Below are 23,950 nucleotides of genomic sequence, written 5' to 3' on the forward strand. Positions count from 1 at the left end.
AATTTTTTTATGATTTCAGCAGAGTGGCAGAGAGAAGAGGTGGGCATAAATTAAGATGAGTATATACCTTTAAACAGAAGTGGAAGCTTTGAAACATGAGTCTTAAAACTTGTGTGATATGTTCAATTTAACAGAAATTAAAACATGATTGTCAAGACTGAGCAACTTGCAAGCTTAGATTCACTGCTGGGATTTATGAATTTAAATGTCATCAAGGACACTTAAATCAAGTCTTAGGTGAAGTTTGGCATTTTGAGGTGAAAGACGAAAGAACACAGCCAAATTTAATATAAGCTAAAACGCTAACCTCATCAATCATGCATCGATTGTGCTGTAGGTGAAAGGTGAACAAGAAGAGGCCCCAGTGGGATGGAGACGAATAGATTCAGTGATAGCCGCGAGACACTGACACTGACTAAACAGACACTGACAAGACAGTTACTTAACCAAGCATTTCAATAACAGCTGTAACCTCGTTTGCTGGAAGAAATGGATAATGGTTAAACCAGCTCACTCTCCCTTGAATTATGACTTTCAACATGAGAACCACTATGTCAGCAAGCAGAGCTGAGCACTAAAGTTTTTCTATTAATCAGATGTTCTTTATGAAGTAATTCGAGGGTTGGTTTTAACAAATTGAACTGCTTGATGTTGGGAGTACTTCAGCACAGGTAGCAACATCAACAAGCTGCAAGCGAGCTGTTCAAAACACGTAGCACTTTCAACTTCAAGAAATGATTAAGCCAAACGTGAGCGGCTTCAAAACATACCTTTTATAAAAGTTGTTGTGTGGGTGCAAACACAGCACATGCCAGTAATCCAGGCAAAAAGCTTTGAACTTCCACATCCTCACGTCAAACAGTCAAACGGTTGAACAGCTGTGGAATCGAACAACATTAAAAGGCACCATGGCACAAGCAGAGGAGCAACCAGTGAATCCCAGGCATGGACGATAAATCTGTTCTCCTCTGGAGCTCCAGCTTCGCCACTGCCACTGGATGGCAGCCTGAGTGGTTTTAACCCGCCCAGAACAACCACATCACTTCTGGACCCGTCTCAGTCATCGCCAAACCCAGAAAGCCAGGCCTACGAGGAACCCTCTGGGACTGATTTGGACCAAGTATTAACGCTTGGGTTCCACCTCCCAAAAATAATCTCTATATTAGCTGCTTCTGCTTCGTTTTAACTCTTATCCAGGTCAACCGTGTGTCCTCTGTGCTGGTCCCTTCACACAGTGCGTCAGCCTTGGATCCTCAGAGACATCATGCCTGTATCTAATGCTCTGCGTCGCTCCAGCAGGCACAGGTAGTGGAATGTGTAGGAACGCAGATAGGTAGAGGAATTCCAAAACTCACTCATCTGTGTTTGAACAGCACATACTCAACAGGAATCCTCTTCTGTCTCCTCCCGCTGCAGGAACAAACTTTCCTATGAGGCAAGAGACCGGATCTTTTCTCTCACTGCCAACATGGATTCAGTAATGCCATCTACTGCTCCTGTTCTCCTCCTTCCAGCTAAACCCCAAACCATTGCTGTCCTCCTATCTCTGTCTCCTGCTCCTCATCCTCATCCTCTTGCTCTCTCTGTCTCTCTCTCCCTGTTACAGCCGCTGCCATCCACACAGGACCTCCCAGAAATGTGCCGATTCTGGTTGCTGGGCAACACTACCGTACTACTGAAGCTTCAAATGGAAGCTTCGCAGAGCAGCCAGTGATTGGTCGGCTTTTCAGCGAGGAGGGACTGCTGCAATGTTGTATGACCACATGAGTTTATATGCATGCTTTGTTAAAATAAATATGAGCTTCGAGGTTTCTCAGATTTTTGTCAGCATAAAGAAATATTTTTTAGACTCTTCAAGGTCATAGAATCATCATAAAAACCATAAGTGTGCCTAGATTGCTGGAACAAATGTGAGATTATAGTCAATAAAATGATTCATACACTCTAAGTAAGATATGACAGACCTATTCAGAAAGAATGTAATAAAGGAAGAATGGATTTCAGGTGCATAAATAAGGCCGGCATATTAAACCCTCATAGATAAGTTTGTGTCTGTATTAAAACTGTGCTCATATGTGCTGCAGGTCCTTGTAGAGCTATAAGGCTTAAAACGTTGCTCTCCTTTCTGTCTAAAGGGGGTTTTGCATTTGAAGAGAAGCACAGAGCTGTTCTTTCTCTGCCTGAGATGCAGTGCCACGCTGCAGTGCCACCCAGTCCCAGCAGTCATGGGAAACGGGCGTGGAAGGGCCTCTCATCAATATTCAGCCATTGTTTATGTCCAAACACACAAACACTCAAAATGCCACATATTTACACAAACAATTAAACTCACGTATGCAATTACAGACAAACAAACACGTGGAGTAATGTTCATATTTACATATTAATATACTAATTACTATAGTTAGATCTGTTTGGGCTGAGGAGTCAATCACCACATGACTCCTTTCACACAATATGGGCTTCATGTCCGCTTTCCCAAGCCAAGATATAGAAAGACCAGAGCAGGACAAAGGCTTTAGTGGGAGCCTATGTGAACAGAAGGGAGACTGAGGAATTAATGAACCTAAGCACCATTCATCAGGCTTTTGTCACAACTGAGGCCTCCTGATTTACACACATCTCACAGAAAAATCAGCAAATCTGTGCTCTTCCTGTCAATTTACTTCAGCGAAAGCTGTAAGTGTAGAAGTGCGCTTACCCTCCTGTGTACATTACTGCACTCTGAATTTTAGTGGTTACATGTCATGTGACATTTAAAGACGATACCTAGAGATGAAGACGACAATTAAGCTGTAGGTAAAAAGCGTGTATCTGCACTTAACTTCTGTTCTTCTCACCATTTGGAAATGGTGATGAAAGCCCTTTTAGTTGTCCCTTTCTTTTTCACACCAGTGGTTAGTGTATGTAAAAACCTCACTGCATTGTTAGCAGAACATATTACAGTCTGTCAAGGCAAAGAAGTATGACTCTTACAACAATATAGATGGCATAATAGCTTAGCGGCTCTGATTCAAGAGCACATGACAGACTATTATTTGGGTTTTTTTAGGACAAAGACTTGAGTAAGTGCGTATACAAGTGCAACAGGCTGTAATTTCCTGAGCAGATTGACGATTGTTCAAAATTGTAAGCTTAGGCACGTCCACATGTGTGGGGAGCAAAAATGTGAGAGCAGAGAACTGTTCTGTTAACTGTGGTCAAAATGGGTGCTTTTCACTATAAAGGCTTTTACTTTAAGTTTTTACCCTGTAAAACAATGTCAAGTGCATTTTTGCGCAGGTCAGAGTCAAGAGCAGTAATCAACTGCATCGCCCCAAGTTACAAAAAATAAATAAATAATGTAAGTCAAACACAGCCAAAAATTGCTGGCGATAGCTCAGGAGCTAGGGCAGGTCATATGGTAATTGGAAGGTTGGTGGTTCAATCTCTGGCTGCTCCAGTCTGCATGCCAAAGAATCCTTGGGATTCCGCTTGATGCATTTAGAGTGTGAATGTTAGATTGAAAGCACTTGATGTAGAAGAAAGTGCTTGTATGAATGTGTTTGTCAGTGGCTGAAAGAGAAACATTGTATAAAAGCACTTTCATTACTCAAGTAGAGTGGAAGAGCACCAGATGAGAACAAGTCCATACACCACGGATCACACATGTGGACCAATATGCTGAGCCATCTACAGTACAAGCTTTTCCAACTTCTCTTTCTAAGGCTACGTCCACACAATTTTACGTAATTTTTGAAAACGCAGATTTTCTATGTGTTTGCACCTTCCGTCCACACGTAAACGGCGTTTTCAGTCACTGAAAACGGAGATTTCTAAAAACGCTTGCCAGGGTGGATATTTTCGAAAACTCCGTTTTTGCATTTACGTGTGGACGAGAAAAACGCAGCGTCAAAGGTGTGCGCCTTTTTTGACGTCACACATTATTGTTTTGGTGAAATTAATTTCTACAATACTGTTACTAGTAATTGTACTCTCTACAGTGTTTAAATACTTACATATACACACACAGTTACTGTCCCTCCCCACATACGACTTTGGCATGTTCCTGGCAGCGTTTTCCTTAATTTCTGCGTTTACGTGTGGACGGGATTATTTTTTAAAACGGAAACGGAAAATCTCAGTTTTCAAAAATACCCGTGTACGTGTGGACGTAGCCTAAATCCTTGGCATTAATACAGAATAGTTCCCCCACTTTGCAGCTGTAACAGCTTCCATACTTCTGGAAAGGCCTTTTAAAAGATTTTAGAGTGTGGTTTTAGGGGATTTTTTGCTCATTCACCCAGAAGACCATTTGTGAGGTCAGATACCAATGTTGGCTGAGTGGGCTTGGCTTGCAATCTCAGTTCTGGTTTATCCTAAAGATGTTCAGTGGGGTATAGGTAAGGGGTCTGTGCAGACCAGTCAAGTTCTTGCAAATCAAACTCATTCAAACATGCCTTTATGGACTTAACGGTGTCCCATTGCACAAAGTAAAGCTGAAACAGAAAAGTGTCTTAACCGCATATAGTAACCACAAAGCTACAAACACAGAATTGTCAAAAGATTTCTTGATGAATGGAAGTATTAAGACTTCCCTTTACTGGAAGTAAGCGACACACCCCAAACCCAGAAAAACAACCCCATAGTGTTCTCCTTCCTCCACCAAACTGTACAGTTGCCACAGAACAGTCAGGCAAGTAACATTCTTCTGATATTTGCCAAAACTCAGACTGACCCATCAGACTGCAAGATCATCACTCCACAGAACACGTTTCCACTGCTCCAGAGTGCAGCGGCGGTGTGTTTTGCATTGACTATTGAATGCTTTACGTCACAAGGCTTCAGCTGCTTGAGCTTGGACGCCTGTTACATGAAGGCCCAGGGACAATTTCTGTGGTGATGTTAATGGCAGAGGGAGCTTGGAGCTCTGCCGTTATCGAGTCAGCAGAGAGTTGGCGACCGCGGTCTGTAACTTTACATTTTTTGCAACTTCATGACCAAGTTGCTGTGGTTGCTAAAGACTTTCCACTTACAGCTGATCATGGAATATCTAAGAGGGAAGAAATTCATGAACTGACGTATTGCAATAATGGGATCCTATTACAGTACCATGGTCAAATTTAGTCAGCTGTTTAGAACGAACTTCACAAATATAAAGCCAAATTGCATGGCTAGGTGTTTGATTTTATACACCTGTGGCAATAGGGCTGAAATCACCTGAATTCAAAGATTAAATTCTGTGTGCCAACACTTTTGTCCGTATAGTGCATGTAAAATAAAATAAAAAATATATAAATATTCCAAATCTTTCATGACTGAAATCCTCAGAGCACTGCAGGTGGATCAATACAGCCCACACTCTCTGAGATCAAAAAGGCTATAAAATACCTGTTCAACCATCAGTCTGAATACATGCCCTCATTTGAACGGCCTTGTGACAGGTTTTGTCTCCACTGTGCTGCTGAATTAAACTAGTGTAGTGATAAATGATGATACTGAGCACTACAGCCACAGGACCCCACTTCTCCCCCATGACTGCCACAGTCAATCACTGATAAGGTTGCTTAAAGACTCCATGATGAGGGGAAAATATGGGGAAAGATGGTGGTTGCCTTTGCTAGTAGGAACCTGGTAGGATGATGGCCTTTACCAAAACCATGCCAGGCCTTATAACATCAGGAAAAAGCTACACAAGCACGCATTATGATGACATAATTATACCCATCATTTCATTAAGTGCACAGTTGATCCTGAGCTTTTGATTTATTTCTGTGTGAAGGACAGTCTGTCTGAATGAATATGTTAGAAAAGTTCACCCCCTGGTGGCAAATTTGGGTAACTTTCATATTTTAAAGGCATCGAAGCCACAAAAGCTGATGTAATCGGAGCAACGAGGAGTCCGACAAGTTTGCCGATTCACTCAAGAAAACATAAACAAATAAAACACCATGGAAGTTATTTCTTCCTAATTCATACCACATCACATAAGCAGGGCATCACTTAGATCTCCAGTGGCCAACTTCAATAGGCTTCACAAAAGGATCCATTTTTAAATCACTACAAATGTATTTATTATAAATAGCAGCATAAAATTTAAGAGTGTGCCATGCAGCTTTTCTTCTTCATCTGTTTGGGATGCTGACGTCCTGAGCCCAGCATGTTAATTTCATTACAAGCAAAATGGAGACACAGAAGTTAAAGTGTCCAACTAGCATGACAGCTTATACTACAGGGCAGCTAATCTTACACTAAAGTTACAGCAGTTTGCATGTGCACAAGCTCCTGTATCACACAGATTGTACAGTACAGCTGCTCAGCTGTCAGCTGTCAGCCTGGAAGCAGCCATGCAGAGCATTAGTTGGATGGTGAAAAAAAGGACAGAAGCAGAGGCGAAAGAGAATGAAAGAGAAACAGAGGATGAGCCATACTGACTGTAAATTCACTCCTCCAGTTTTTGTTTTGCATTGAAGCAGAAAAATCCAGACACAGTCATAAAGCAAAGCACAGACAAAAAGAAGAAAAATAAAAACAAAGTGGGGGAAATACTTTGTGGCTTCTGGAGGAGGATCTCACAGCTTTTAGTCTCTCTCAGCCGTCCTGAAGCTGTGTTATAACCTTTGGGCTGGTAACAGAACTGCTATAGTATATGCACTTGTCCAGGATTTGTGAATGCAGGTACACTGCTTTGAAATGTTTAATATCCCTGATAGGATTAGCATGTCTTGTATGAAACAATGTAAGGCAGCATGAGCCACTTGGTAGGCACTGTGCAGAAAAGGCTTTAAGTGTGACAGTTACACCTTTCCCAATTATGAACAGAAAACCATGAAAGTCTCAATCAAAATGAAAAGACAACAGTAGTCAGTGATCGCTTGGTTTGGTTGTTATTATGTAACATTGTTGCAGACAAACACATCCGCATATCCATTTTTATTTTCGCTAAAGGAACAAAATGTTCTGGAGATGCATCCTTTTCTAAAGCACCCAACTCTCCTCTGTGCTGAGGCTTCTGACGGTGCCATTGGCAAAGGCAGAGGCTTATTATGGGCTGTTTCAAACCACAAATGCATCAGCACTAGCTACTCCCCTGAGGAAACTTCAACTCACTGAGATGTGCCCCCGAGAGCCCCACAGCTCCCACTGGTTTGATCATCCTCACACATGGCTGACACAGCTCCAGCTGCAAACTCAGCCACTATCTCAGTGTCAGTCGACAGATGTCCAGCTGCTGACGTTTTAGTGTGCAAATGACAGCCTTTGAGCTGATTGAGCACAGCCAAGTTTGTGCCATTTCGGCAAAAACCAAAATGCTACTGTACTGCTGGTACATTTCTGACTGGATGTTGAAGTATACTATGCACCTGCACCTTCAAAAAAAAAGAAAAAAGCATGGCATTTGTTTTCATATATTCTGTTTAGTTTTCTGCCAAAAACAATGCTGATGAGGTAAGAGGGGGAACTATAAGGTGTAAATATCCTGCCATCAGTCAAAAATTAAGGACTGATGAGAACGCAATTGATCGACAAACACATTATATATTTAAGTCCTTGAGTAAATTAAGAATTGCCATGAGGGACACTAGACACAGACAAATAAAAGAACAAAGGGCTTTCATGAAGACAGGTTTGTGCATACAAAGAGCATGTGCTTTAACAAGTGACTCACTTCCTGCTTTTAAGCATTATGCCCCATCAGCTGATGCCATGTGAACTGACAGCATGCTCGTCGTGCCTTGTGCTGGCAATGCATTACATGCAGTTGTTGTCTTATGCAATAGCTCCATGCATCTCACAGTTCCTGTCTACAGCAGAGGCATATTCAGAGCAGTGCTGGCAGTTGTCTTTGAGCTTGAGCCTCTGACAGCAAAGTGTGCTGGGTCTGCAGACTGAGAGAGCACGCAAAGTGGAGGAATGTGGCGTCACTGCCTTACCCCCTTGGTGACGCATTCTCTTTTTCATCAGCATTGGCGTCACTTGATCAGGGGGCAATGCATTTAGAACATCTAGTAACAGGGATTGGCAATCCTGTTAAAAATTAATTCACTCCACAAATGCCCTCCAAGAATGCATGGCTCATCTCAACGAAAGATAAAGCCAGTTGATGCTTATTACCTGCTTTGTCCATGAAATGTTGTATATTCGGTGCACTGCAGAATATATAAGAAAGCGATTCTGAATCCCAAAAAATAATCCATGCACAAAGATCACACCTTGTGGATGCGAATGTTACGGACAATAGTGATACCAGCTCAATTGATTTTTCACGCATCTCGACTCCAACACATGCATTTTTTATGATTTAGAAAACCAAAAATAGTCTATTATTAAAAAGCAACAACTCTTTTTGTGCACACGCTAAATCAATAAGTACTGAATAATGTGGCTGCTCAGCATTTCTGGTGCAAAGTGACTACTGATTTATGTCCCTCAAAACAACTCGTGTCAGTGTGAACATGATGTAGAGTAAATGTTTTGCATAAAATACCTTCTGAAAATGCCTGAATTCTTCTTCTTTAAGCTTTCCTTGCAAGAATAGTATATATACAGGAGCCAAAACCAATGCATGCTTGTTCCACTGTACTCAACTGAACAAATTACACTTTGTGTATGATGGTGTATTCAGCTCAAGACAACCTCTGCATCCCTTTAGGGCAGGAAAGTCTTTGGTGAAACCCAGGACATCATCATCCTTTTGGCATTCCACTGCTGCAGGGACAGCATCGGAATTCCAGAGTGAGGTGGGCGGCTGCCAAATACGATGAAATGACATTTACAACACAACATGCTTGTCCAACTCCAGCTCCTCATTAAAGGAGTATTGAACAGACATTGTGATCCTCAGTTTGTTTGACAGACACAAAAGTCACAAGCATTAGTGTCAGTCAGCAGTACATCTTCTCAGTCTCCAGACAACAATAACCACAATTTGCACAACACTTTCACTTTCCTGCTGTCAGCTCCTCACCCAGGTCATGTGACAGTCTTTGGTTAAAGATTTTACTTGGATTAGAGCTGAGAGGGAATGAGGATGAAAGAAATAAGCGACCATCTCTGAACACAACTGCTTAATATGCAACAACAAAAACCAGAAATGCAATTCAAAGTTAAGCATAAAATTACAAAATTGTAATTATGAAAGAAACTTTAAAATCTGAGGAGTGTCCATATTTACTAATACAGGCTGAACAGAAACAAGGCAGAGATTAAATCTACTAAATGGCAGTGCCAGATTGCCTGTGAAAGACTCAGTGGAGACCCATGAAGGTCTCATATTCATTAAGATGACAGATACCCACGTATGGTATTAAATCCTGACATGACAGCGTAATACAGCTCACCGTTATGCATCAGTTAGTAAGTACATGTGTGAAGTTCAAGTACATGGTTACACTCAAAGGGTTGTAAGGAAATCAGAGGGTCTACAGTGATGCAGCAAAGACACACTTTAAGAGGGAAAACAAACCTGAAGGTCCCTCTGCAGAGAAATAAGGCAGCGAAATGCTTATTCAGCTGATGTGTTTATGTGCTAGACAGCAGAAGAGCACATGTAAAAAAAATGTGGAGCGCAACAACAACAATAATACTATTATTTAGCTTCAAAAACACATAAGAGGATTTTGTCTCTCTTTCACTACAGGAGAATTCACACATAATTTACTGAAGCAGAAATGCAAGCTTTCCACACAGACCGTAGGACTCATCGCCATCCCAAAAATAACAGCTTAGACCCAGCCGCATTTTACACACACACACACACACACACACACACACACACACACACACACACACACACTATACAAAGCACACACAAGAACACACTGACACCCTCAAATATACAGCAGAAGCTGTGAGGAACTCATGTGCCCAGTACGAGCTGTCACAGCATCATCCAGAAATGAGTCATGTTTCCCAGCCACCAGAGGCTCTAAAACCATTATTCACATGACTCTGTTGTGCTTTCTGTTATAATGGCAGACTCAAAATACCAAACAACACATAGGTTTTATCAATTTACATGGAGACACATGGTATTAACTCATCTTGCTGAAAACTGAGAATGTCATTCAAACAAACGTATGGTCCACCTCGCCGCCCCTCCCCAGGAGAGACGTTGTTTACGATGAAGGCTCAGGAAGGGAACACAAGAGGACGAAGCAAGGTCCGGATGCCATAGGTGACTCAGCATGGACACCAGAGAGGTAGACACCCTGTATTCCACCGCCACCCACTCAACTGCTGTCTCTATGAATGGGAGCTGCATCAGTGCCGCCCAGGCAGGCGAGCCCGCCTGTCTGGCTGTCCTGTCTGCATTCGCACAAAACATGTTACTCACATGTCGTAGAGCCGGTAACCCATGGCGGAGCCCGGTCTGCTTGAATGGGACCCGGGGTCTCTTGTTCTCCTGGGGTCTGTGCTGCTCACCACGGCGCGCCAAACACTTGGTTTGTCCATCCTGTATGCTGGTCAACGGGACTCGACAGTGGGACAGCGTGCGCACACGGGCTCACTCACATTCACACTCCCTCTCCCTCCCAGTCACAAACACGAGCTGCCAGAGGGCAGTGCGTGTGATGTAACAAGGAGCATCCAAGAGGCTGGCAGCTGGTGGGGGGCTAAGGGGGGTGGGGCTGATGGTGGAAGAGGAGGTGTGGGGTGGGGTCTTGTAGAGCTCTAAAGGAGATGTCTCGTGATAAGCCTCTCTTCCTCTTTTTCTTCTTCTTCTTCTCTGTGATTACTAATTCTTTACTGATATCAATGCCAGGGGTGACTTCCACATTTAAAGGAAAGCAAGAAGGCACTACCTCCTGGAGAGCTACTGGGATTTTATTGGCTCTCATAAACAGAGAGGAGCCTCTGCGTACACCTCTCTCCACCCTCTTATCTGCTCTCAGTAGTACAGTCCTCAGCAGGGCTGTATGATTGGCTCCTTGGTCTCCATAGAAACAGGAGGATGTGTCAGAGGTAGGGCTCATTATCATGCCTTCTCTCTCTCTCCCCTCCCTCCCATTTTGTTTTCACTCCCTCTCTCTTTTACCATTTCTCTTCTTCTCACATACCCAACCCCTGTTCCCTCCCTCGGCATCTTTCTCTCCACTGGAATCAATGCACTTTTCTCTGTAGTGTCTTTCAAAACACACAGTCTAATGAGGAGTGGCGCAAGCAGGTAAAGATGCAGCATGGCTCTAGTTAATTATGCCTGCATAAAAAAATATTTTAAAAACTATGAAAGAACTAAGGAGATCAGTTCATGGATATATGGCAAATAATCGTCTAGAAATAAAGGTAAATAAGTTACAAATCATATTACTGCAGTTCATAACTTTGCAATCTCTGACACACCAAGTTGGGTATTAGAAACAACATGGCTTGCACAGATATTGCATCATGTGCAAGTAATTCCAAAACCAGACAGGAAGTGTGAACTAACAAGCAGAAATACAGTTATATTATGGAGAAAACTGAAGTTTTGGTTGCAAAAATGCATCAAAACAACCACAAGATGCACATGATGTACAGTGTGTCTTATTATAGCTACAATGTACCATGCCCTTAGGAAATAGATGTTAGTGTTGTTGACTTGACACCCTCAACAGCATCCAAAGCGAGACTGTAGGCAGGGAGGATAATGTGTATGAAGAACAACTCTCATAGGGACTTTACAAGGCCACACACACACACACACACACACACACACACACACACACACACGGTAGAATATAGACAGAAACCCAAGGCTTGTGGTTCAAAGTCCAAGAAGAATGTGTTTCATCATCAAAGTTAACCTCACTTCAATCCAGTGTCAAATTAGTGCAACCACTATGTTTGTTAATGAGCATGTGCAGTGGTTAAAGATGTACAGCACGTCCATTATCTAAATTGCAGTCACACAACCTGTGTATGCTGTAATTATTAAGAAAAGTGCAGATTTCTCAATTTCTGGCATAATGTCTTGAATTTGTGATTTATGAGTATATGCATGGAAATCAAGTAATGTTAATCACAGTCAGTTAACACAGTCACAGTCATTGATCAGTTCATACCTCTATACGGAAAACAAGACTCCCAAACAACGAATGACAAGAGTGTCAAATGTTCCTGGGTCATGGCTTGCAATGTGAGATTTAAAATTTAAGATTTAAATTTACATGTACCAAAGGAGACAAGCCTTAGTATAATGCAGGGGTGGGCAACTCCAGGCCTCGAGGGCCGGTGTCCCTGCAGGTTTTAGATGTGTCCTTGAACCAACACAGCTGATTTAAATGGCTAAATTAGCTCCTGCAGTTCTCCAGATGCCTGGTAACGAACTAATCATGTGATTCAGGTGTGTTGACCCAAGGTGAGATCTAAAACCTGCAGGACACCGGCCCTCAGGGCCTGGAATTGCCCACCCCTGGTATAATGGCTATACCACAGTTTTGCTGTATACATCTTGTCACTTCCCAACATTGACAGCGATGGCAACCAGTTGAGTGTATAAGTAATAAGAGCATTCATTTTAATAACCTCAGCACATGCTTCCGGTTCTCATCCAGGGCTCTGATGTTAGCATTGATATTAGTTCTACTTAACATTTTGCTAAATGTATTGAATATTGTACCATCTAACTCACACACTAGTCGTTTTTATTGTTGCACTTTTGAACACATCTGATGTTAAATTCAACATTGGATTGATTGTGTATTTTTTCTTAGATTGAGGGGATGTTGCTCATCTACCTGACAAAGACTGGCTGGAAGATTCCAGGTGCTCAACTGTTCGGGGCCTTTTTTTGTTGTATTTTTAAAATGTACAACTTTATTTCCATTTCTAACTCTAAATACAGGGCTGTAATGTAAAATGTGCATTTATTAATTTTTTAACCAAACTGGCATATAAACATAGTCAGTGTAGGTGTTTGTGGGCATGGATGACAAAAAGATACTTGGTGGTTGGAGGTTGATGGGAACGATGGTAAGTTCCATTCTGTTAAACAGCAAACCAAGAGCAGAGATTTAGTAGTCAGGGCACATACAGACCGAGGAGCACAGTGGCGAGAAAGATGTTCTTTAAACCTGACAAATAACATTAAATTCATGGTTACCATATTCAGCACAAAGGAGAGGTTTTCAGGCCTTCACAACGAGACTGAATTACAAGTGCTGAGGTTGATATTTCAGTTGCAATCTTATTTTATTGCCAGGTGTACCTTTGCACACATTAAGATATGCTTCTGTGCGACCTTTATGTACGATGTTGAATTTCCAGCCGTAGACGGTACGCGGGATATTATGCAGAGGGCATGCACACAAAACCAGACGCAAAGAACACCAATATCTTGTCTGTTTACGTATTTTATATGAACACACAGGCTTTTATACAGGTCTGTCTTCTTAAAGGGGGGCGCCAGACACATTCGCTAAATGTTACGAAGGCAAGTGAAGATGGAAATAGAGATGGTCACAGGACTGTCTTAGTGGATCATAAACAGCAAAGGAAAAAAAACAAATCAAAAGGAGCTGACTGAGTGTGCCTCATGTTCTTGCATGAAAGCTGAAAATAATTTAATTGACGGAAAATTAATCAGCACCGTTTATGCACAGACCTAAAAATCATTAGAGCCACATTCTTAACAGCACATATTGATTGATTTTTTTTAAACTGTACCGACAATTTGAAGATTAAACCTCTTGTACTAATTGTGATTGACTTTTTTCCCTCCTGTTGTTTAATAGTTCAACAGTTTAGACAAATAATCACAATCACCACTGTGTACACTTCATCACTGATAATAATCATTAAGCTTCATCTTACACTAAAAATGTCTACTGCTGTACAATACTGCCATTGTCCAAAAACTGTTTCTCAGCTCAACTTTAAAGTTGATGTACAAACATAACAGAGACTGACAGATAACAAGTCCTCTCCATAAAGCAAGTTCTGCTTGGTTTAATGTCTAAAAAAATAAACTATGTATAAAACAATGCATCAACACATTTCCAGTGAAGTGCAATCTATTTTCTTCTCTTCTTCGGGTGACTAGGTGCCTCCTATTTCATCAAAACTGCACACTCAAAATGCAGTGCTACGCATGTGTCTGCACAATCTGTAAAAAGCACTGGTGGAACCGACTGTGCCAGCAGGAAGCCATATTTTGTCCTAAAATGAGCCGTCTCCTCTCATGAGATTTCAGCCCACTTCAAATCAAGACAAGCTGAGTGATGAAGAGCAAGAAGAGAGCAAAAGAGAAGACATTAAGCACAGCACTTACAGTGACAGACCACACGGTGGCAGTGCACTACATCTTCTGCAATAAGATGTGACAGGATGTGATCAATAAGCTTACTGATGCTGTCACTCATGGGGGTTTAGTGTTGCACCAGATGCTACAGTGTTGCTTAATTTGGATACATTAATCAAATGCATGTGGTTTTTAAGCAATCTCCCTTTAAGAAAGAAGGCTAACAATGTATCAAAGCAAACCCATGAACAAAGATTATGTACCGTTTATGTACTTTCCAACAAAAAGGTATCATTAAAGTGAAAAACATCACAAAACTTGACGCTTCAGTCATTTCAGTTTTGTTTTCAGCTTTCAGTAATAATACTTACAAAAAAAATACACCCATAGCTTTTTTGTTCCATAAAAACATTTTCCTAATCACAACAACTACAGTCTCAAAAGCTAGGAAAACTGACCAATCCCCTTTAGATGGGGACCTCTGCACAATGCTCTGGGGAAAAGAGGTGAGAGGGTTAGTTTGCCTGTGTTTTTCCATGCAACAACACAGCACATCCTCTCTGTAGTTCGCTGGCAGAGGGCACAGTGCTGTGCAAAGGCTCCTTCTGTCACTGACTTGGCCTCAAGCCTAAGAACATCAGAAGCAAAAGACAGACAAGCTTTTCATTGCAGGCCAAACAAAGAGCTGTCTCTCTGCCTCTAACTATGAAGTATAGACAAAGACATTACTTGACCCCTTGGGCCTCAGCTGAGGCTCATCACAAGTTTAGACTCCTCCATAAGCCGATGTCAGTAATACTGCTACAGCACTTGGTATATATAACTGATACAGCATGCAAAGGAAGACTTAGAGAGATCATTTATGGCACAATTACCAGTGAATTAATGTAAAAATCCTACAAATTAAACTGACATATTTAAACATCATATGAAAGGGAAACTATATTGCTATACACTTTTTTTTTTATACTGTTCTAGGTGCTCACTATAAATAAGCACAAATTTAACAACTTTGGGGCTGAATTTCTTTATGTTTTATAATCAAATTTTGGAGAGGTGACCAGACAAATGAGTTGAAGCCAAAAATATAAGTCAGTTAAACATGTTTGTTTTTTTATTTATTAATGTGCAATTAAAGTTGCCAGTTCAAAAAGCATATGGCATGACCGGTCACCACCCATGAACAAACAACTGTGCCCTGCTGTTGTTCGTTCTCTCTGTGAATAGAAGTTGTAAATGAGCAAGAAGGAACCACCGTGGCTGCGCTCTACTTTAGCCGCGTCAGAAAACAAATAATGTAATATAACCAAGCAGCTGACCACTTTCTACACTAAGTTATAGACACTAGAATGGAGGAAACCTAAGCTACCACTGCTAGCACTGATAAGATTAGCCAAATTGGAAATTAATGTGTGCATTTGCAGCATCATCAACCAACCAAAAAAATATTTCTTTGGCCAATGTTTAACTTCCATGCATTTAATATTTTCTGTTATTAGTTGCCAGGAACATCCATAGTTATAAGCTTATCACACAAACGAAAGGGAAAATAAACTGTTGGACTATGTCTGTGTGTACAGACAGAACAGGTATCAGCTCGGTTAAAGTCTGTTGACTGTGAAGGCCGCAGCATATGATTTACATCATGTTCATACTCAGATGGAGCATTGTCCTCCTGGAGGAGACCATGACTTTGTAATTATTAGCACTGATCCTTTTCTCTAAGGAACAGGTAGATCCAAACCACTGCAGCGAAATAGCCTCCACAGTATAACTGAAGCGTTCATCTGAGTCTTCTTTTCATTTAAAAACGTTAATATGAAAAGTAGCATAATGCTATTACTTTTTTCTGTAAAGCTCACTTACTTTTGATAATATGTACTGCATGGTTCCATGTTTGTATACAGTACAGTACACAGTATGCAATTACTGCATTTGGTGATAAAAATCCTGTTTAATTAGAAGTTTGTCTTACTGTAAGGTCACAAATTGCGAGATCTAAATCCACTTTTCTTGCTCAAGCCTCAATTTCCACCAATTACAGCACTGCTTGACTCGCATAGTAAAAACAAGTAGGAAAGAAAACAATCCAGATACATGCAAATTTTAACTAAGGTTAAAAACAGAGCGATACAGTATGTATTATCGTCATAATTGTAATGTACAGTTTGTCATTCATCTCCTCGCTTGCAGGAAATTTCACCCCCACACAAACAGATCATTCATCCAGCAGCAGCAATACTTTAATATCTTGTTTCACATGCACAGACAAATCCCTGCTCTTGAGTGGCAGAGCTGAAAAAGCAGAAGAGAACAAATGTTTCAGTTTTATTTCCTGGATAAGCTACTCCTTGCTCCTTCACCTCATCCCTGTGAGCTCTTCCCCCAGCTCGATCCGGGCGCTGATGTGGGGCTTTGGAATTGCAAATGCCTCGTATCAAACTGAGAGATAGATCTGAAACACTCCCAGTCTCTTTTGCCTGATATTAATGTTGCACGGAACTAATGAAAGGATAAGCTCTTTGAGGCAGTCGCACAGTAGCACTAATCTCTCACTATATCTAATTTAACACGGAAAGTGGCAGTGGGTAATACAGTGAAAGAAAAGCACTGGTTGAGGAAAAAAGGATGCTCTGACATGTTTTTTCTTCTAGCTGGAGGTGCAGTACTTGCACATGTATCACCTAAAGGCTCTCCAAATCATACTTGTGTCACACATGATTTTGTCTTGAAATGTAACACCTGTGCCCTGTCGCCACACATCTGGGTGACTTTTCATTACTGCTGACGGGATGCATTTATAACAGACACATCGGATTTCAGTCATGCATGAAGAATTGCAAACTCCTGCCTTTCTGAAGGGGAGCACACAAATACATTTTATTCTAATTAAACCACTTTCCTGTGCAGACACATGTTGTACTTTCAAAATTATTTTCTCATCTGCTGAAAACACAAAATTATTTTTATTTTTATTTTTTTTAAACAAGAGCAGTATGTCATATCGCAAATCACGCCATGGCAAATTATTAAACTATTATTAAATGATAAATGATTCAAGATTGAAGGTTTTAAGGCTACGACTGTAAGCAGAATGTGTGCTCATTTTAATAATGTCTTAATTTTTAATTGCAGCGTGGTTATTATGACTGTCAAGGTAATAGTGCATCCAATGGCAGGTCTTACCCTTGGAAACAGACCAAATAGAAACTGCACAACAAACACAAAATGTTAGGCAATATCTTTTTAAAAAGCTACTATGCCAACAGATACTTAATAATGTAACATGTTTAGAACTGATTTTGTTTTGTAATCAACTTAACCCTTAAAATTCTTATGAAATGAAATACATGTCACATTTACCATTTCCATGAACCATTTCAAAAATGCTCAGCATCTTCCCAAATAAAAGAAACACGCTCAGTTTCCAAGGAATAGGCAGAAAATAATCAACAATGAATGAATTACTTTAAATGTTATTTCTTTCTCAAAACTCTCAAATTTTCAGTCAGCTATTTTATATAATTTAACTGATTGAAAATGAGTTTAATTTTAAAACAACAACAAAAAGAACAAACAAAAAGAACTTACAAGTTTTCTGGGGTCTTTTTATACAACTTTTAGCAGTCCTGTATAGATTATTGAATTGAATTTGCTGCAACATTAAAACCACTGAAAGGTGAAATGAACAACATTTGTGACCTTTAAGATGCTGTTAGCTGTTACTAACTTAGCGCCCACCTAAACACCACAGGGCACCCCCAGACGTCCTTTTCTAATTCCCCCCCCCAGTGTCAGAGCTGTTTTAGTCACAGAGCAGTATAAGCATCTACACAGTATAAGGCAAGTTTTATTGCTGTGCGGGTGATATGTATAAATCATCTGTAATTCTTGATGGGGAACTCTACAAGAGAAGCTTTGTGTGATAATATTTAAAATAAACCTTATTTATAAGGTGTTAAAACACCTTTTCCCCCCACACATGCTATACGCCACAAGTAAAAGACAACAGTGAGAGGGTGAGACTATAGTGCTCACCACTACTCAAAGTTTTGTTAATGTCTAATATGAGCATCCACCATTTTTAAACAGAGTTAAGTCCACACGTTATGGGCAATTGTCAATAAATTTAAAAAAAGAAAAGCAAAAGAAGAAAAAGAAAAAGAAAACAAAACAAAAACCCACAATACACACTGCCAGGCAAACTACGGCCCACAACAAAAAATCCTCTCCTGCACATCCTACAGATTCTCACTAGGGTTAAGGTCCGGATCCTGTGGTTTTCGTTCCACATTTGAAATCATATCTCATGTTCCCTGAACCACTCTTTCACAATTTGAGCCTGATGAATCATGGGAATGTCATCTTGCAATATGCCTGTGGCATGGAAAAAGAAAACTCCACTGATGGAAAAACCTGGTCATTCAGTATATTCAGGTAGTCAGCTGACCTAATTTTTTGACACATAATGTTACTGAACTGAAGAAACCCCAGATCATAATAGCGGCCCCACAGGCTTTCACGGCAGGCGCCAGGTATGATGGGCGCATCACTTTGTCTGCTGCACCCATCACTCTAGAACAGGACTCATTAGACCACGTGACCTTTTTCCTCTACTCCTGAGTCCAATCTCTATGATCACTGATGAGTGGATTACTTCAGCTCTTTAGTCCCAATACCCTAAGGTCTCTTTACATTGTATGCATGGAAATATCCTCACTTTCACTATTAAACATGGCAGTGAGTTCTACTGTGGATTTTTTGTGATTTGATTTTACCAAATATTTGAGAAAATGCCAATCATGATTATACAAGTTTTTTCCCAACCCATTTCTTCCTCGAAGGTGATGGTTCGCCACAGTCTTTCCAGATCTGCATAATTCTTTGGACAGTTTTTAATTGAACTGAAGTGTCATTGTCTACAATCTACTTTCAGATGCTCCACATGGAGTCACCACAGTAGATAGATTTGAATGTTTGATTTGACAGATTTTCTTTTCTGTCTGTCCTCCTGGGACTAAATGTACAATCTTTCACTGTTAGGTGAATGTAACCATATATATGACAGAAAATAAGAAAAATCATAAATGCTCCCCATTATGAATGAGTTAGAGTGAAAACATAGCCATAACATCACAACTGACAGCTTGCCAGGCTTTATAGCACAGCATCGCAGTCTTTGAAAACTGTTTATGTGCGGCATGGCTGTCTGCATGCGAAAGTGACAGCACACATATGCAGATCAACCACACATGCGTGCATCTTGCCCAAAAGCATTAACTGCAAAACTGAGTCAAGTGAAAGGCACATGGCACAACAAAAAGCATCAAATTCTGCTCTGCTACTTAGAGTCAAAGCAACTTATTACGAACCAAATGGCCTGCGTTTACTTCTAAATCAAAACTGTGTGTTTCCAGCTATGCAGCTTCAGAGCGCAGCGTGGAGCCTGTAATTAACTCTTAAGAGAATGTGATGACGAAACAGAAGCTGGGAACTTCAAAGAGTTTTCTCAAGAGTTCAAACACATTAAGGTAGTGGGCCTTCTATTTCACAGGCCTATTAAATCATTGCACAGATGTAATTTCCCATCTGGTGGAATCAAACCTTTTCAATATTGACGGCAGTAAAGAAAAAGAACCAAAAAAGAAAGCATTAAATAACAGTCTGAATTTTATGGAGGGCGGAAGGCACTTTAATTGCTCTTTTTTTTTTTTTCTTTCTTTCTTCCTTTTCTTTTTAAAAACCAGCACTAACTCTTGGACACAACTGCTCATTCATTTATCCGGGACTGTTTGCAGCCACATACAATAAATGTTTAGTGCATCGTTAAACTCCTTTCCAAATGACCACGGATACTGTCAAGGCCTTACAGAAGGGGAATGCTGCAATGAAATACCTGCAGTAACAGTCATGATGCAGGGTTCATGAACCTACATATTGTCATTTTTCTGTGTATGTGTCGCTTTGCACTATATTCACCCCTGCAGCTAGATCACAGTCTCCCGGGCTGCCTTTCTGCCTCCAGCCATCAGCAAATAAGACATTGGCTGCATCAGCAGAAGGTTAGGGTGGGGGTCTGCGATCCCAGGAAGAAAGGCCAATTTGCAGGAATCAATGAGCTCTGCAGTGAACGTAATCACAGGTCCTGTTATGAAATAGCCATTTAACTTTATAATTATAATTAAAAACATAAAACCCCGGAATTAAATATGTACTAGTGGAGATCCAAGTTTAGGTGTTTTCTAAAAGTCAAATGCCAGATAATACAAACATCAAATTCAAATAAATGGACCAGTCCAGTAACAGCAAGTTTACAACCTACTGGAGCCTTAAGAGAGGGGTGTAAACACTTCAGAAAGAGTTACACTTCACCATCCCACTTTTACTTCTGCCCCTTAGCTATTAATCAAGTCAGATGGGTTGTTTTAATTGATGAGAGAAAAAGGGAGACACAGATACGTACCACAGAGTCAAAGGAGGTGAAAGATTACAGACCAGCAGATGATATTTATTTATTTATATTTGATTGAGTGAAAGAACAAAGAGAATATCTGGAGAAAAAAAGGGGGGGGGGGGGGGGAATTAAAAGAGAGGCGTGAAGTGAGGAAAGCGTGAGAGGGAAGAGAGGGAAAGCATCTTGGGTAGTTAAAAGCATTCATTCAGCCTTGGGCTGAGCTTGATGGGTGCAGAAGAAGTCTTAAATCTGGACGGGACTGAACTAGAAGGCAGCTGCAGGCAATGAATACATGCAGCACCCAAAATCAGTTAAAACATGCTTTCTGTTCATGTATTTTACAGATACTGAGGAAGAAAATGTGTTTTTTTACCCTTCATTTCATGTGGTTGTCTATATTCCTATATTATAACATATAATATGCTGCTTTTGTACCATTTTCTTTCAAGTTTCCATCACATGCCTGCAGATGAATTTGGATTCTTTTCCCTCAGTAAACCGTATAGAGCAATGATCCTTTCTCACAATAAGCTGAGATCCTGCATCCCTATTGGACTGGCTGTATGCTCCAGTTTCGCTTTCTTAGTCTGACATAAACACACTTCCTGTTTTCACCTCTCCCACTCTACGCTCAACAGTCATGGGAGAGGAGTAGAAATGAAACAGCCACTAGTCTTTACAAATGAAACCAGAGCCACAGAAGAGACAGAAGTGGGAGAAATCGTTACAGAGGCGGAGATGGCAAATGATGAGACTGAAAGCTAAATATTTGGCTGTATTTTGAGTTTCAGTATATCGCTCACTAATAATAACAACTAGTTATTTAAAGCAGCACTTAAAAATCATGTTGCGAGATGCTACACAGGAGCAATACAATAAAACCAAGACTGAACAAAATAAAAACAAACTAGAGCTCCACTGACGTTTAAGACCAATGTGGACACAGATATTTGGTGATGTAAAAATCTGATATACTGGCAAATACTTTTTTCCTTCAGTCACACAAAATAAAAAGTGAACAGTTATTTATGTGTTCTTTCTTTCTTATAATACAACAACAAGTCACAGATTACTCTATTATTCTCTGCCCGATTGTGCTCGGATCAGCTGGTTGTTTTATTTGTGTGTTGTCAACATTTTTTTTTGTTTTTTTTTACATTTCATTTATCGACCATTTTAAATAAAGCCAACATCAATTCCAATAAGTTGTACTGAGTAATGTACTGAGGAAGTAGACTATTCAAAGCAAGTGAAAAACTCAAAGGGAAAGCATTGTCATAAAAATGTGTTTTAAGACTCAAAGAAAGACTGACTCGACTTAATTTCCTCTAGCAGGTCATTCCAGAGCTAGGAGCAAGCGATACACTCAGCGGGATGCTGTACAGGTAAAATTCACACACTGGTGATGCAAGCTACATTGTAGCCACAGCCACCCTGGGGCGCACTGACAGAGGCGAGGCTGCCGGACACTGGCGCCACCGGGCCCTCTGACCACCACCAGTAGGCAACGGGTGAAGTGTCTTGCTCAAGGACACAACGACAGAGACTGTCCAAGCCGAGGCTCGAACCGGCAACCTTCCAATTACAAGGCGAACTCCCAAATTTTGAGCCACGATCGCTCCGATAAACCAAATGTCATTTTTTTTACCATGGTTGCTGGGAAACTTTAACCTAATCTCTTTATAGTTTCAGTTCTTAGGTTATTAAAGCCTGTTATCAAGTGTAAGTACAGTACTTTCACTTCTATATGTAGAAGTAAAAACATTTTGTAGATAACAAAACAGTATAATTTATAATTAATATGGAAGTCATCCATTTTCTTTTTGTGAATTCACCCCTTTAAAATAACTTTCCTTTTTTTTTTTTTTTTTTTTTTAAATGTAGTTATGTTTCCTCTTCTCTCTGTTCCACTTTGGTCTACAGACTCTGATTTGTCGCTAGCTCCTGATTTACTGCACTTTAAAGCAAGTCAAGAATGGAAAAAGAATTATATATCTTGAGGAAAATGATGTGTGCGTCCTGATAGAAGTCAGGCAATCCATCTTCTTTGTTGTGGTTCACATATGCTATTACATTGCAGGCCATCATCACACCAGTAACATTTCAGTGTTTCAGCTGGGTGATTTACGTGTGAATGCTTGGAGCTTATGCTGACACATTTTCCTGTCCAAGGTGCTAAAGACCACCACCAAGAGTAGCAAAATGTTCACAGTTTTTCTTACTGGTTTAAGCGGGCAGAATCCCATCACCAAAATGCTGGTTCCTCTCGACTGGCTACCAGTACGTTTCAGATATCATTTTAAAATTTTCACTTTTAAAGCAAGTTTGAGTCTGGCCCCTTAGATACACAGGAACAATGTTGACCCTGTATGAGCGAATTAAACCTCTAGATGGGGTCCTCCTGGCAGTTCCAAATATCAAGGCTTAAATCTAAAGGCGACTTTGCTTTTGCCATGAGGGACCCTCAGCTTTGGAACTACCTGCCTCAGGAGCTCACACGATGTCCTTCCAATAACTTAGAAACTCAATTAACTGATCTCAGCTAAACATATTTGTTTTTCAGTTATTAAATACAAAACTGAATGCAGAATGACGCACAAACAAGAAGCAACTGAAGGCAGCTGCAGTAAAGGGCCAGGAAAGCTGGGGGAAAAACAGGATTTGATGATGTCCATGGATTCTAGATTTCAGGACTCATCTGTGGCAAAGGACTTAGATCCTTATATTCATCTTAGTATGTTTAATTACTTTTGAGGGGCTATGCATAAAAATGTTTAATTCCTAAAGAATTAATGCGATAACTTTACTATACCCCTTGGATTAAAGCTAAAAGTCTGCACTTCATTGTACACTACCACCATAGATTTTAAATCAAGTAGTCAAGATTGAACAACATTTGTGTCATTTTTCCAAAATGTATGGGGCAGACTGTAAGTGATATCTCTTACTGCCTGTGATTCTCTGTAGTTTCTGGATGTTTTGACAGTTTCTGAATGAGAAAAATCGACAATATTTCCATTCTGTTGTCTACATTAAAGAAAACAAATCATGCACTGACAAAACCTGCTGGGACCAGTTTTTTGTGCTCCAAACATTTGAAGGAGATTACTTTTCCACACTGGTGGTATGAAAGTGAACTTTTTCTAGGCTTATTGTTGTTGCACTGGTCTGGTCTGATCTGTACAGTCTCATAATATCACCAGATTTAGTGAAAAAAAACATAATAATCAGATGTCCATTATTGACTCAAACAGACATGTTTATGCATGAAAAAGTGTTTTTCACATCTAAGCTAA

The 23,950-nt window shown here is 40.4% G+C and overlaps 1 protein-coding gene across 5 annotated transcripts in view; it reads right to left on the reverse strand.

The window, feature by feature from the left end:
* The window catches only part of iqsec1a (IQ motif and Sec7 domain ArfGEF 1a), an 89,850-nt gene that overhangs the window by 38,357 nt on the left and 27,543 nt on the right, over positions 1–23,950 (reverse strand). Inside the window, exon 1 of one of the 5 annotated variants that reach the window (XM_080294859.1) lies at positions 10,316–10,552. The exons of 3 other annotated variants lie outside the window; for them this stretch is intronic. In XM_080294859.1, coding sequence (XP_080150985.1) covers positions 10,316–10,434 — 119 coding nt within the window. In that variant the 5' untranslated portion in view covers positions 10,435–10,552. Of the gene's footprint in view, positions 1–770; positions 863–10,315; positions 10,553–23,950 lie in introns of those variants that run through there. One more of the 5 variants, XM_080294862.1, reaches the window with a different exon arrangement.

Source organism: Astatotilapia calliptera, chromosome 20 (genome assembly GCF_964374335.1).
Source record: "Astatotilapia calliptera chromosome 20, fAstCal68.1, whole genome shotgun sequence".
Lineage (NCBI taxonomy): Eukaryota > Metazoa > Chordata > Actinopteri > Cichliformes > Cichlidae > Astatotilapia > Astatotilapia calliptera.